Source organism: Anomaloglossus baeobatrachus, chromosome 2 (genome assembly GCF_048569485.1).
Source record: "Anomaloglossus baeobatrachus isolate aAnoBae1 chromosome 2, aAnoBae1.hap1, whole genome shotgun sequence".
Lineage (NCBI taxonomy): Eukaryota > Metazoa > Chordata > Amphibia > Anura > Aromobatidae > Anomaloglossus > Anomaloglossus baeobatrachus.
This window is the reverse complement of record NC_134354.1, coordinates 238,919,638-238,933,138: the sequence shown is the minus strand read 5'-3', so window position 1 is coordinate 238,933,138 and position 13,501 is coordinate 238,919,638. Positions and strand designations below refer to the sequence as shown.

Below are 13,501 nucleotides of genomic sequence, written 5' to 3'. Positions count from 1 at the left end.
GCTGCCTTTCCGCCTAGTGGACACACAGGATTTTAGAGACCTTATGTCTGTCGCTGTGCCTCAGTACCAGATGCCTAGTCGCCACTACTTCTCTAAGAAAGGTGTGCCCGCGCTACACCAGCATGTCGCACACAACATCACCGCTTCCTTGAGAAACTCTGTGTGTGAACGGGTGCATTTCACCACTGATACTTGGACCAGTAAGCATGGACAGGGACGTTACATGTCGCTGACTGGGCACTGGGTAACTATGGTGATAGATGGTGAAGGGTCTGCTGCACAAGTCTTGCCGTCCCCACGACTTGTGTGTCAATCCTCTGTCTGTCCAAGTTCCGCCACTGCTTCTGCATCCTCCACCTCATCTGGCTCCTCCACCTCCGCCCCAAGCCTGCCTGGTCAGGCCACCAGCGTTCTCACTGCGCAGAAGGAATCACGCACCCCTCATTACTATGCTGGCAGCAGAGCGCAACGGCATCAGGCGGTCTTTAGCTTGACATGTCTTGGGAATAAGAGTCACACAGCTGAGGAGTTGTGGTCAGCTCTGCGGTCCGAGTTTAATAAATGGTTGTCTCCACTCAACCTGCAGCCTGGTAAGGCCGTGTGCGACAATGCTGCAAACCTTGGTGCGGCCCTTCGCCTGGGCAAGGTGACACACGTACCTTGTATGGCTCACATGTTGAACCTTGTCGTCCAGCAATTTTTAACACAATATCCCGGCCTAGATGGCCTTCTGAACAGGGCACGAAAACTGTCTGCTCACTTCCGCCGTTCAAGCGCCGCAGCTGAGCGACTTGCATCGCTCCAGAAGTCTTTCGGCCTGCCGGTTCATCGCCTGGAATGCGATGTGGCGACACGCTAGAATTCAACTCTCCACATGTTACAGCGACTGTGGCAGCACCGCCGAGCCCTGGTGCAATACGTCATGACGTATAGCCTGGGCCAACGAGATGCAGAGGTGGGGCAGATCACCCTGATGGAGTGGTCTCAGATCAAGGACCTATGCACCCTTCTGCACAGTTTCGACATGGCGACGAATATGTTTAGCGCTGACAATGCCATTATCAGCATGACGATTCCAGTCATTTACATGCTGGAGCACACGCTAAACACTATTCGGAGTCAGGGGGTGGGACAACAGGAAGGGGATGAACTACAGGAGGATTCATATGCGCAAGACACAACAACATCAACAAGGTCCAGACGTTCATCATCACCAAGGCGCCAGGCATGGGACCATGGGGGACAGGGATCAACAAGGGCGCATGGTAGCAGGCGAGATGTTGAGGAAGGTGCAGGAGAACATGAAGAAATGGAGGACGAACTGTCCATGGACATGGAAGACTCAGCAGATGAGGGAGACCTTGGTCAAATTTCTGTTGAAAGAGGTTGGGGGGAGATGTCAGAGGAAGAAAGAACGGTTAGCACCTCTATGCCACAAACACAGCGTGGACTTGGTCCGCATGGCTGCGCAAGACACATGAGTGCCTTCTTGTTGCACTACCTCCAACGTGACCCTCGTATTGTCAAAATTAGAAGTGATGATGACTACTGGTTTGCCACACTATTAGATCCCCGGTACAAGTCCAAATTTTGTGACATAATTCCAGCCATAGAAAGGGACGCACGTATGCAGGAGTATCAGAAGAAGCTGTTACTCGATCTTAGATCGGCTTTTCCACCAAACAACCGTGCAGGTGCAGGGAGTGAATCTCCCAGTTGTAACTTGACAAACATGGGACGGTCTCGTCATCTTCAACAGTCTACCCGTACCAGTAGGACCGTATCTGGTGCTGGTAACAGTAATTTTATGGAATCTTTTCATAATTTTTTTAAGACCCTCCTTTGCAAGGCCACCAGATACAACAAGTCTGACACATAGTCAACGGCTGGAGAGGATGATACAGGAGTATCTCCAAATGAACATCGATGCCATGACTTTGCAAATGGAGCCTTGCTCCTTTTGGGCTTCAAATCTAGAAAAATGGCCAGAGCTATCCAGTTACGCCTTGGAGATTTTGTCGTGTCCAGCTGCCAGCATTGTCTCTGAACGTATCTTCAGTGCTGCTGGGTGTGTGCTGACAGATAAGCGCACGCGTCTGTCCAGTGACAATGTGGACAAACTGACGTTCATCAAAATGAACAAGTCATGGATCCAGAAGGAATTTACTACCCCTGTGTCATCCTGGGGAGAGTAAATGCTTGTGGATTTGGAATGTGCTTGATGCAAATCTAGCTGTGAAGTGTACAACTAGGGCACAAGTGCTGCCACTGAATGGGTGGGTGTGTGTGGGGCCCAATTTTTGGAAAAAAGGGAGACTCCGCTTGGAGTAACCCTTGCTTGCTGTGTTTTTAAAAGAAGCCAAGATGAACAGAGCTGGGATCAGGAAAGACTTTGCTACCTACCCTGGTGTCATCCTGGGGACGGTTAATTAGGCCGTATTTTTGAATGTGCTTGATGCAAATCTAGCTGTGAATTGTACAACTGGGGCACAACTGCTGCCACTGAAGGGGTGGGTGTGTGTGGGGCCCAATTTTTGGAAAAAAGGGAGACTCCGCTTGGAGTAACCCTTGCTTGCTGTGTTTTTAAAAGAAGCCAAGATGAACAGAGCTGGGATCAGGAAAGACTTTGCTACCTACCCTGGTGTCATCCTGGGGACGGTTAATTAGGCCGTATTTTTGAATGTGCTTGATGCAAATCTAGCTGTGAATTGTACAACTGGGGCACAACTGCTGCCACTGAAGGGGTGGGTGTGTGTGGGGCCCAATTTTTGGAAAAAAGGGAGACTCCGCTTGGAGTAACCCTTGCTTGCTGTGTTTTTAAAAGAAGCCAAGATGAACAGAGCTGGGGTCAGGAAAGACTTTGCTACCTACCCCGGTGTCATCCTGGGGACGGATAAGAATGGCGTATTTTTGAATGTGCTTGATGCAAATCTAGCTGTGAATTGTACAACTGGGGCACAACTGCTGCCACTGAAGGGGTGGGTGTGTGTGGGGCCCAATTTTTGGAAAAAAGGGAGACTCCGCTTGGAGTAACCCTTGCTTGCTGTGTTTTTAAAAGAAGCCAAGATGAACAGAGCTGGGATCAGGAAAGACTTTGCTACCTACCCTGGTGTCATCCTGGGGACGGTTAATTAGGCCGTATTTTTGAATGTGCTTGATGCAAATCTAGCTGTGAATTGTACAACTGGGGCACAACTGCTGCCACTGAAGGGGTGGGTGTGTGTGGGGCCCAATTTTTGGAAAAAAGGGAGACTCCGCTTGGAGTAACCCTTGCTTGCTGTGTTTTTAAAAGAAGCCAAGATGAACAGAGCTGGGGTCAGGAAAGACTTTGCTACCTACCCCGGTGTCATCCTGGGGACGGATAAGAATGGCGTATTTTTGAATGTGCTTGATGCAAATCTAGCTGTGAATTGTACAACTGGGGCACAACTGCTGCCACTGAAGGGGTGGGTGTGTGTGGGGCCCAATTTTTGGAAAAAAGGGAGACTCCGCTTGGAGTAACCCTTGCTTGCTGTGTTTTTAAAAGAAGCCAAGATGAACAGAGCTGGGATCAGGAAAGACTTTGCTACCTACCCTGGTGTCATCCTGGGGACGGTTCATTAGGCCGTATTTTTGAATGTGCTTGATGCAAATCTAGCTGTGAATTGTACAACTGGGGCACAACTGCTGCCACTGAAGGGGTGGGTGTGTGTGGGGCCCAATTTTTGGAAAAAAGGGAGACTCCGCTTGGAGTAACCCTTGCTTGCTGTGTTTTTAAAAGAAGCCAAGATGAACAGAGCTGGGATCAGGAAAGACTTTGCTACCTACCCTGGTGTCATCCTGGGGACGGTTAATTAGGCCGTATTTTTGAATGTGCTTGATGCAAATCTAGCTGTGAATTGTACAACTGGGGCACAACTGCTGCCACTGAAGGGGTGGGTGTGTGTGGGGCCCAATTTTTGGAAAAAAGGGAGACTCCGCTTGGAGTAACCCTTGCTTGCTGTGTTTTTAAAAGAAGCCAAGATGAACAGAGCTGGGGTCAGGAAAGACTTTGCTACCTACCCCGGTGTCATCCTGGGGACGGATAAGAATGGCGTATTTTTGAATGTGCTTGATGCAAATCTAGCTGTGAATTGTACAACTGGGGCACAACTGCTGCCACTGAAGGGGTGGGTGTGTGTGGGGCCCAATTTTTGGAAAAAAGGGAGACTCCGCTTGGAGTAACCCTTGCTTGCTGTGTTTTTAAAAGAAGCCAAGATGAACAGAGCTGGGATCAGGAAAGACTTTGCTACTTACCCTGGTGTCATCCTGGGGACGGATAAGAATGGCGTATTTTTGAATGTGCTTGATGCAAATCTAGCTGTGAATTGTACAACTGGGGCACAACTGCTGCCACTGAAGGGGTGGGTGTGTGTGGGGCCCAATTTTTGGAAAAAAGGGAGACTCCGCTTGGAGTAACCCTTGCTTGCTGTGTTTTTAAAAGAAGCCAAGATGAACAGAGCTGGGATCAGGAAAGACTTTGCTACCTACCCTGGTGTCATCCTGGGGACGGTTAATTAGGCCGTATTTTTGAATGTGCTTGATGCAAATCTAGCTGTGAATTGTACAACTGGGGCACAACTGCTGCCACTGAAGGGGTGGGTGTGTGTGGGGCCCAATTTTTGGAAAAAAGGGAGACTCCGCTTGGAGTAACCCTTGCTTGCTGTGTTTTTAAAAGAAGCCAAGATGAACAGAGCTGGGGTCAGGAAAGACTTTGCTACCTACCCCGGTGTCATCCTGGGGACGGATAAGAATGGCGTATTTTTGAATGTGCTTGATGCAAATCTAGCTGTGAATTGTACAACTGGGGCACAACTGCTGCCACTGAAGGGGTGGGTGTGTGTGGGGCCCAATTTTTGGAAAAAAGGGAGACTCCGCTTGGAGTAACCCTTGCTTGCTGTGTTTTTAAAAGAAGCCAAGATGAACAGAGCTGGGATCAGGAAAGACTTTGCTACCTACCCTGGTGTCATCCTGGGGACGGTTAATTAGGCCGTATTTTTGAATGTGCTTGATGCAAATCTAGCTGTGAATTGTACAACTGGGGCACAACTGCTGCCACTGAAGGGGTGGGTGTGTGTGGGGCCCAATTTTTGGAAAAAAGGGAGACTCCGCTTGGAGTAACCCTTGCTTGCTGTGTTTTTAAAAGAAGCCAAGATGAACAGAGCTGGGGTCAGGAAAGACTTTGCTACCTACCCCGGTGTCATCCTGGGGACGGATAAGAATGGCGTATTTTTGAATGTGCTTGATGCAAATCTAGCTGTGAATTGTACAACTGGGGCACAACTGCTGCCACTGAAGGGGTGGGTGTGTGTGGGGCCCAATTTTTGGAAAAAAGGGAGACTCCGCTTGGAGTAACCCTTGCTTGCTGTGTTTTTAAAAGAAGCCAAGATGAACAGAGCTGGGATCAGGAAAGACTTTGCTACCTACCCTGGTGTCATCCTGGGGACGGTTCATTAGGCCGTATTTTTGAATGTGCTTGATGCAAATCTAGCTGTGAATTGTACAACTGGGGCACAACTGCTGCCACTGAAGGGGTGGGTGTGTGTGGGGCCCAATTTTTGGAAAAAAGGGAGACTCCGCTTGGAGTAACCCTTGCTTGCTGTGTTTTTAAAAGAAGCCAAGATGAACAGAGCTGGGATCAGGAAAGACTTTGCTACCTACCCTGGTGTCATCCTGGGGACGGTTAATTAGGCCGTATTTTTGAATGTGCTTGATGCAAATCTAGCTGTGAATTGTACAACTGGGGCACAACTGCTGCCACTGAAGGGGTGGGTGTGTGTGGGGCCCAATTTTTGGAAAAAAGGGAGACTCCGCTTGGAGTAACCCTTGCTTGCTGTGTTTTTAAAAGAAGCCAAGATGAACAGAGCTGGGGTCAGGAAAGACTTTGCTACCTACCCCGGTGTCATCCTGGGGACGGATAAGAATGGCGTATTTTTGAATGTGCTTGATGCAAATCTAGCTGTGAATTGTACAACTGGGGCACAACTGCTGCCACTGAAGGGGTGGGTGTGTGTGGGGCCCAATTTTTGGAAAAAAGGGAGACTCCGCTTGGAGTAACCCTTGCTTGCTGTGTTTTTAAAAGAAGCCAAGATGAACAGAGCTGGGATCAGGAAAGACTTTGCTACTTACCCTGGTGTCATCCTGGGGACGGATAAGAATGGCGTATTTTTGAATGTGCTTGATGCAAATCTAGCTGTGAATTGTACAACTGGGGCACAACTGCTGCCACTGAAGGGGTGGGTGTGTGTGGGGCCCAATTTTTGGAAAAAAGGGAGACTCCGCTTGGAGTAACCCTTGCTTGCTGTGTTTTTAAAAGAAGCCAAGATGAACAGAGCTGGGGTCAGGAAAGACTTTGCTACCTACCCCGGTGTCATCCTGGGGACGGATAAGAATGGCGTATTCTTGAATGTGCTTGATGCAAATCTAGCTGTGAATTGTACAACTGGGGCACAACTGCTGCCACTGAAGGGGTGGGTGTGTGTGGGGCCCAATTTTTGGAAAAAAGGGAGACTCCGCTTGGAGTAACCCTTGCTTGCTGTGTTTTTAAAAGAAGCCAAGATGAACAGAGCTGGGATCAGGAAAGACTTTGCTACCTACCCTGGTGTCATCCTGGGGACGGTTCATTAGGCCGTATTTTTGAATGTGCTTGATGCAAATCTAGCTGTGAATTGTACAACTGGGGCACAACTGCTGCCACTGAAGGGGTGGGTGTGTGTGGGGCCCAATTTTTGGAAAAAAGGGAGACTCCGCTTGGAGTAACCCTTGCTTGCTGTGTTTTTAAAAGAAGCCAAGATGAACAGAGCTGGGGTCAGGAAAGACTTTGCTACTTACCCCGGTGTCATCCTGGGGACGGATAAGAATGGCGTATTTTTGAATGTGCTTGATGCAAATCTAGCTGTGAATTGTACAACTGGGGCACAACTGCTGCCACTGAAGGGGTGGGTGTGTGTGGGGCCCAATTTTTGGAAAAAAGGGAGACTCCGCTTGGAGTAACCCTTGCTTGCTGTGTTTTTAAAAGAAGCCAAGATGAACAGAGCTGGGGTCAGGAAAGACTTGTCTACTTACCCTGGTGTCATCCTGGGGACGGATAAGAATGGCGTATTTTTGAATGTGCTTGATGCAAATCTAGCTGTGAATTGTACAACTGGGGCACAACTGCTGCCACTGAAGGGGTGGGTGTGTGTGGGGCCCAATTTTTGGAAAAAAGGGAGACTCCGCTTGGAGTAACCCTTGCTTGCTGTGTTTTTAAAAGAAGCCAAGATGAACAGAGCTGGGGTCAGGAAAGACTTTGCTACCTACCCCGGTGTCATCCTGGGGACGGATAAGAATGGCGTATTCTTGAATGTGCTTGATGCAAATCTAGCTGTGAATTGTACAACTGGGGCACAACTGCTGCCACTGAAGGGGTGGGTGTGTGTGGGGCCCAATTTTTGGAAAAAAGGGAGACTCCGCTTGGAGTAACCCTTGCTTGCTGTGTTTTTAAAAGAAGCCAAGATGAACAGAGCTGGGATCAGGAAAGACTTTGCTACCTACCCTGGTGTCATCCTGGGGACGGTTCATTAGGCCGTATTTTTGAATGTGCTTGATGCAAATCTAGCTGTGAATTGTACAACTGGGGCACAACTGCTGCCACTGAAGGGGTGGGTGTGTGTGGGGCCCAATTTTTGGAAAAAAGGGAGACTCCGCTTGGAGTAACCCTTGCTTGCTGTGTTTTTAAAAGAAGCCAAGATGAACAGAGCTGGGGTCAGGAAAGACTTTGCTACTTACCCCGGTGTCATCCTGGGGACGGATAAGAATGGCGTATTTTTGAATGTGCTTGATGCAAATCTAGCTGTGAATTGTACAACTGGGGCACAACTGCTGCCACTGAAGGGGTGGGTGTGTGTGGGGCCCAATTTTTGGAAAAAAGGGAGACTCCGCTTGGAGTAACCCTTGCTTGCTGTGTTTTTAAAAGAAGCCAAGATGAACAGAGCTGGGGTCAGGAAAGACTTGTCTACTTACCCTGGTGTCATCCTGGGGACGGATAAGAATGGCGTATTTTTGAATGTGCTTGATGCAAATCTAGCTGTGAATTGTACAACTGGGGCACAACTGCTGCCACTGAAGGGGTGGGTGTGTGTGGGGCCCAATTTTTGGAAAAAAGGGAGACTCCGCTTGGAGTAACCCTTGCTTGCTGTGTTTTTAAAAGAAGCCAAGATGAACAGAGCTGGGATCAGGAAAGACTTTGCTACCTACCCTGGTGTCATCCTGGGGACGGTTCATTAGGCCGTATTTTTGAATGTGCTTGATGCAAATCTAGCTGTGAATTGTACAACTGGGGCACAACTGCTGCCACTGAAGGGGTGGGTGTGTGTGGGGCCCAATTTTTGGAAAAAAGGGAGACTCCGCTTGGAGTAACCCTTGCTTGCTGTGTTTTTAAAAGAAGCCAAGATGAACAGAGCTGGGGTCAGGAAAGACTTTGCTACTTACCCCGGTGTCATCCTGGGGACGGATAAGAATGGCGTATTTTTGAATGTGCTTGATGCAAATCTAGCTGTGAATTGTACAACTGGGGCACAACTGCTGCCACTGAAGGGGTGGGTGTGTGTGGGGCCCAATTTTTGGAAAAAAGGGAGACTCCGCTTGGAGTAACCCTTGCTTGCTGTGTTTTTAAAAGAAGCCAAGATGAACAGAGCTGGGGTCAGGAAAGACTTGTCTACTTACCCTGGTGTCATCCTGGGGACGGATAAGAATGGCGTATTTTTGAATGTGCTTGATGCAAATCTAGCTGTGAATTGTACAACTGGGGCACAACTGCTGCCACTGAAGGGGTGGGTGTGTGTGGGGCCCAATTTTTGGAAAAAAGGGAGACTCCGCTTGGAGTAACCCTTGCTTGCTGTGTTTTTAAAAGAAGCCAAGATGAACAGAGCTGGGGTCAGGAAAGACTTTGCTACCTACCCCGGTGTCATCCTGGGGACGGATAAGAATGGCGTATTTTTGAATGTGCTTGATGCAAATCTAGCTGTGAAGTGCACAACTAGGGCACAAGTGCTGCCACTGAATGGGTGGGTGTGTGTGGGGCACAATTTTTGGAAAAAAAGGGAGACTCCGCTTGGAGTAACCCTTGCTTGCTGTGTTTTTTAAAAGGAGCCAAGATGAACAAGTCATGGTTAAGCAAAGACTTTGCTACCTACCCCGGAGTCATCCTGGGACGGTTAAGTATGGCGTATTTTTGAATGTGCTTGATGCAAATCTAGCTGTGAAGTGTACAACTAGGGCACAAGTGATGCCACTGAATGGGTGGGTGTGTGTGGGGCCCAATTTTTGGAAAAAAAGGGAGACTACGCTTGGAGTCACCTTGCGGTGTTTTACATGATTTTAGAAGGGAGTGCCATGCCTATATCTGTGTGTCCTCCTCTTTTTCCTTGTCCAGCTGTTTTGTTTTCGCATGAGTATATGTCCTTGTCACTTTCCCATGTGTTTGTGTTGTGTTGTGAGTTGTTTGTCACCTTTTGGACAACTTTGAGGGTGTTTTCTAGGTGTTTTTATGTGTTTGTGATTGCCTGCCATTGTTTCCTATGCAGTTCGAGTTCGGTTCGTCGAACGTTCGACGAGCCGAACTCAAACGGGACCTCCGTTCGGCGAACCGACCTCGAGCCGAACCGGGACCGGTTCGCTCATCTCTAGACACAACACTTGTGTTTGGAGCCTCTTGTCATTAATCGCCTTTCAATTCACCAGTCTGCCAACACTTTTATTTCAGATTATTCAGTGAATTGGCTAATATATTATATTAGTTAATAATAAATCATAATATTTGGTAATGTTATACTCACTTCTGCAAAACTCTATGATTTTTGACCACGTGAAATCACTTTGACACGTGGAAGATGATGGCATAAAGAAATTGGGTATAAAACCAGAAATACATGAATAGACAACCTGAGCTGACAGTGGGTGATAGTCTGCAATTTGGCTTGTCGTTGTATTTATTACGGCATACTTTAAGTTTGGAGGATTAGGACAGGTTCCTAAAGGAATGAAGAAAATTAAAATAACTATAGTGAAAATAGTATAGTGTAAATAGTATAGCACTCTAACGGGAGATGTATAGTATTGTATGGTATATACTGTTGTATTTTTATACCACACGTAAATGGACAAATTAAAATTAATATGTGATGTGACCACCCTGTGCCTTCAAAACAGCATCAGTTCTTCTAAGCACACTTACACACAGTGTTTGAAGTAACTCAGCAGGGAGCTTGTTCCCAACATCTTGGAGAAATAACCACAGATCTTCTGTAGATCCAACAAAAATCCTTTTGTCTCTTTTTGTAATTCCAGACAAACTCTGTGGAAGCCATATCATCACTTTCAGGACTCTTTGTTCTTTTTTAAATAGAAAATATTTTTTAATGACATTGCCTGTATGTTTGGGGTAGTTGCCCTGCTGGTTGTATTTTACGATGGCTACCTATCTGCCTGTATTTCTCATTAATACTGACCCAATCCCCAACTCAATTTGCTAAAATGCAGCTCCAAACTTATAAGGATCCTCCAGCATGCTTCACTGTTGTCTGCAGATACTTATTATTACATTTTCACTCATCAGTAGAGATGAGCGAACTCCAAATGTAAAGTTTGGGGTCCATACCAGACACCTTGTGTCCAGTGCTGAACCCTGAACACAGATTTTTTTTTACTGTATGTCAGGTTCCTGTTAACTTTTGTCACCCGAATAAAGTTTGTTGAAAAGTTGCAGAGCAGCCAATTAGGAAGCTTTTCTGGAGTGTGCAGTTTTGGCCCCATCACAGCCATGTCAAATAGTTTCATGGCTGTGATTGGCCAGGGAGATCATTGTAAAAACAAAAATGACACGGGCTACAAATGGAAGTTAAATGGTAGTAAGAGCAGGATAGTTATACATACCGTGTGTCACGCTGCTCCAGTGGAATAAACTAACGCAAGGTGCAGTAAGCAGAATATCCACTAGAGGGCGCAACCACAATAGAGAAGTCAAGGCAATCCAAGTCAAACGAGGAAGTCAAAATAGGAAACCAGTGGTAGATGCAAGGAACGTAGTTAGATGGGAACCAGAGGTCAGAACCAGGAGTAACACGGAAGTTAGGTACAAACAAGGCATTGGGAAAACAAATACAAATACTGGGCAAGGAGGTCAGGAGAGGCTAGGTAAACAAGCAGTCCGGGAGAAACAGGATGGGAGAGACATGGGACAGGACTGGGAAGTCAAAGGGAACCAGAAGCAGACAGGTAGAACAGGAAGGGGCACAGGTCAGGACGGTAACTGGAATATGGGATGGATCAGGGAACACTCACAGAAGCAAGGCTCACGTGCTGCACAGCAGAACTATTACTGGCAAGGCTTCACAGGTGTAGTGCCGAGATATAACAGCCTGATCGCCAGAACGAGGCAGAAAGCAATTAAAACCTGCATGACCTGATATCCAAAGATGAGATACCAGCCACAGCTCAGCCTGGCATGGATCATGACATTATGCTTCCCGGAGGATCACGCTGCAGTCAGAGTCTTTTCTGGGCCCGCTTATTAAGGTTCACAAATATTCACTGCTCCCCCTGCCCACCCTCTGTGCCAGTGTCTGTGATTGGTTTCAAATTGCTCTTACAACCATTTAATTTTCATGTACAGCCCCCTAGCGCTTATTTCATCAATTTTACAGCCCAGAACATCTCATCCCTATTGACTTGTATGGGGTTTGTTGTTCGGAGTCAAGTTCAGCTGCCGAACCAGATTTTTGTTTTAGCTCATGCTGGTTCAGTGAACCTGAATATCCATAGGTCTGCTCATCACTACTCATCAGTTAAGAGCATCTGCTGCTACTTTCTTGCTAATAGCTACGTACAGTACATTCATATGTTTTCATGCTTATGTAAGCTACTTAGTCTTGTTTCCATGTAAGAGGTATGGCTTTTTAGTTGTAATTCTTACATAAAGACCACTTTTGGCCAGGTTTCTACAAACAGTAGATGGGTGTATGTGTTCCACTGATTGGTGCCAGATCTGAGCAGATGACATTGCTAGACATCTGATGATTTCTATGTGAGAGAATCACGTTGTGTCTTTCATCTGCTGCACTAATTTATTTGAGTGTAGGATCTTCAACTTTGCCCATTTCTTGGTGTCCTTGTAGTAGAGTGGGCTATAACCTATAACCCTCAGAATACATCAAATTTCCCATGTGTGGCTCTGACACAGTACTGCCAGCTACCATTAGGTGTCACTGGTCCTGGGCTCCGTAGCTGGAAGGGGAGGCTTGGGTATGAGGTATAGTGGCAGGACTGAAACGGTTACTGTGTCGCCCTGGACAAGCCAGGGGACACAGGTAACAACACACCCCCACCCCCAGCAGTTCACAGCAGACATCCCCAAGTGACCTGCTTTCTGCCTCGGGCTCAGACTGACACACCAGGTGGGCGGAGTGAGGAGATGGGGACGCCCACCCTGGAGTGAGCTGACCTGAGGCAGAAAACAAGCCCAGTCAAGTCCTAGGAGAGGAAGAGTGAAGGTCTGCAGAGAGGCAGACAGAGCCAGGGGCCTAGGTTGGAGCCAAGGGCCTCGTAGAGAGAGTCCGGCAGACGTGAGTGTCCATCTGCAGGGAGCCGGGAAGACAGCTGGTGGAACCGCAGGTAGCCGGGGCTGGGCAGTGGCCCCCCGGTACGGAGTCGGGGAGCCAGCTGGAAGCCGGAGTGCAGGAGAAGGGTGCACGGAAGTGGACGAAAGGACTTACACCATCAAACTGGGTCAGGGGAGAAACAACAACCGCAGCCGTCTGGGGGTACCCGTCCATCCAGCCGAGTGTTTTACTAAAAACTGTGTCATCGTCTCAGGCTGAGTGAGTACCACAGTGCCGCAAGGCACAGCGCTGCCCCCGCGTCCCTGCACCCCACCAAGCCCTGCATCTACCCACCTCAACACTGGGCCCCGGGATCACCAACCCCTACCCACGGAGGGGCAACACAACAACTTGCTGCTTCACACCATCACTCCCGGGATCCCCACACCGAGCAGCGGTGGTGCTAACAGATCACCACAACCGTGGGTGGCATCACGGACAATAGACTATATCCCACAACCCAATCCCCTTTCACTCACGGGCGAGGAGCGCCGCTCGAGAACCCCCGGGATCTGGCCCACCGCTCGAGCCACCACTGAGCAGCAGCAGCCGGACCCGAGCAGAGGGGGGAGCGCAGTGCTGACACCCTCCTCCCCGCCCACGACATTACCTAAGAAGAACCCAGCGCACACTGAAGGGGATATAGTGTGAAGGATTTCCTGGTTTAGGAGATAGAGTTAGGAGTAATAATGAAGCAGATGGAGCAGATTGGAGAGTGTGGTGTGGAGGAAGGAACAGGCAGAAGAGTGTGCATGAGGAAATTAGGGTGACCAGATGTGGAACGCTGCAGAGAGGCTTCAATGAGGTAAACGGAGGGATTGGAGAGCGCCCCCTTACCAAGCAGGCAA

General features: G+C 48.3%; 1 protein-coding gene across 2 annotated transcripts in view; it reads right to left on the bottom strand.

Annotated features, from left to right (window-relative positions):
- LOC142289769 (zona pellucida sperm-binding protein 3 receptor-like) overlaps positions 1–13,501 on the bottom strand; it is a 168,326-nt gene that overhangs the window by 39,578 nt on the left and 115,247 nt on the right. Inside the window, exon 6 of one of the 2 annotated variants that reach the window (XM_075333700.1) lies at positions 9,834–10,028. The exons of the other annotated variant lie outside the window; for it this stretch is intronic. Within the exon in view, the coding sequence (XP_075189815.1) occupies positions 9,834–10,028 (195 nt within the window). The remainder of the gene's footprint in view (positions 1–9,833; positions 10,029–13,501) is intronic. 2 annotated transcript variants of the gene reach the window in all.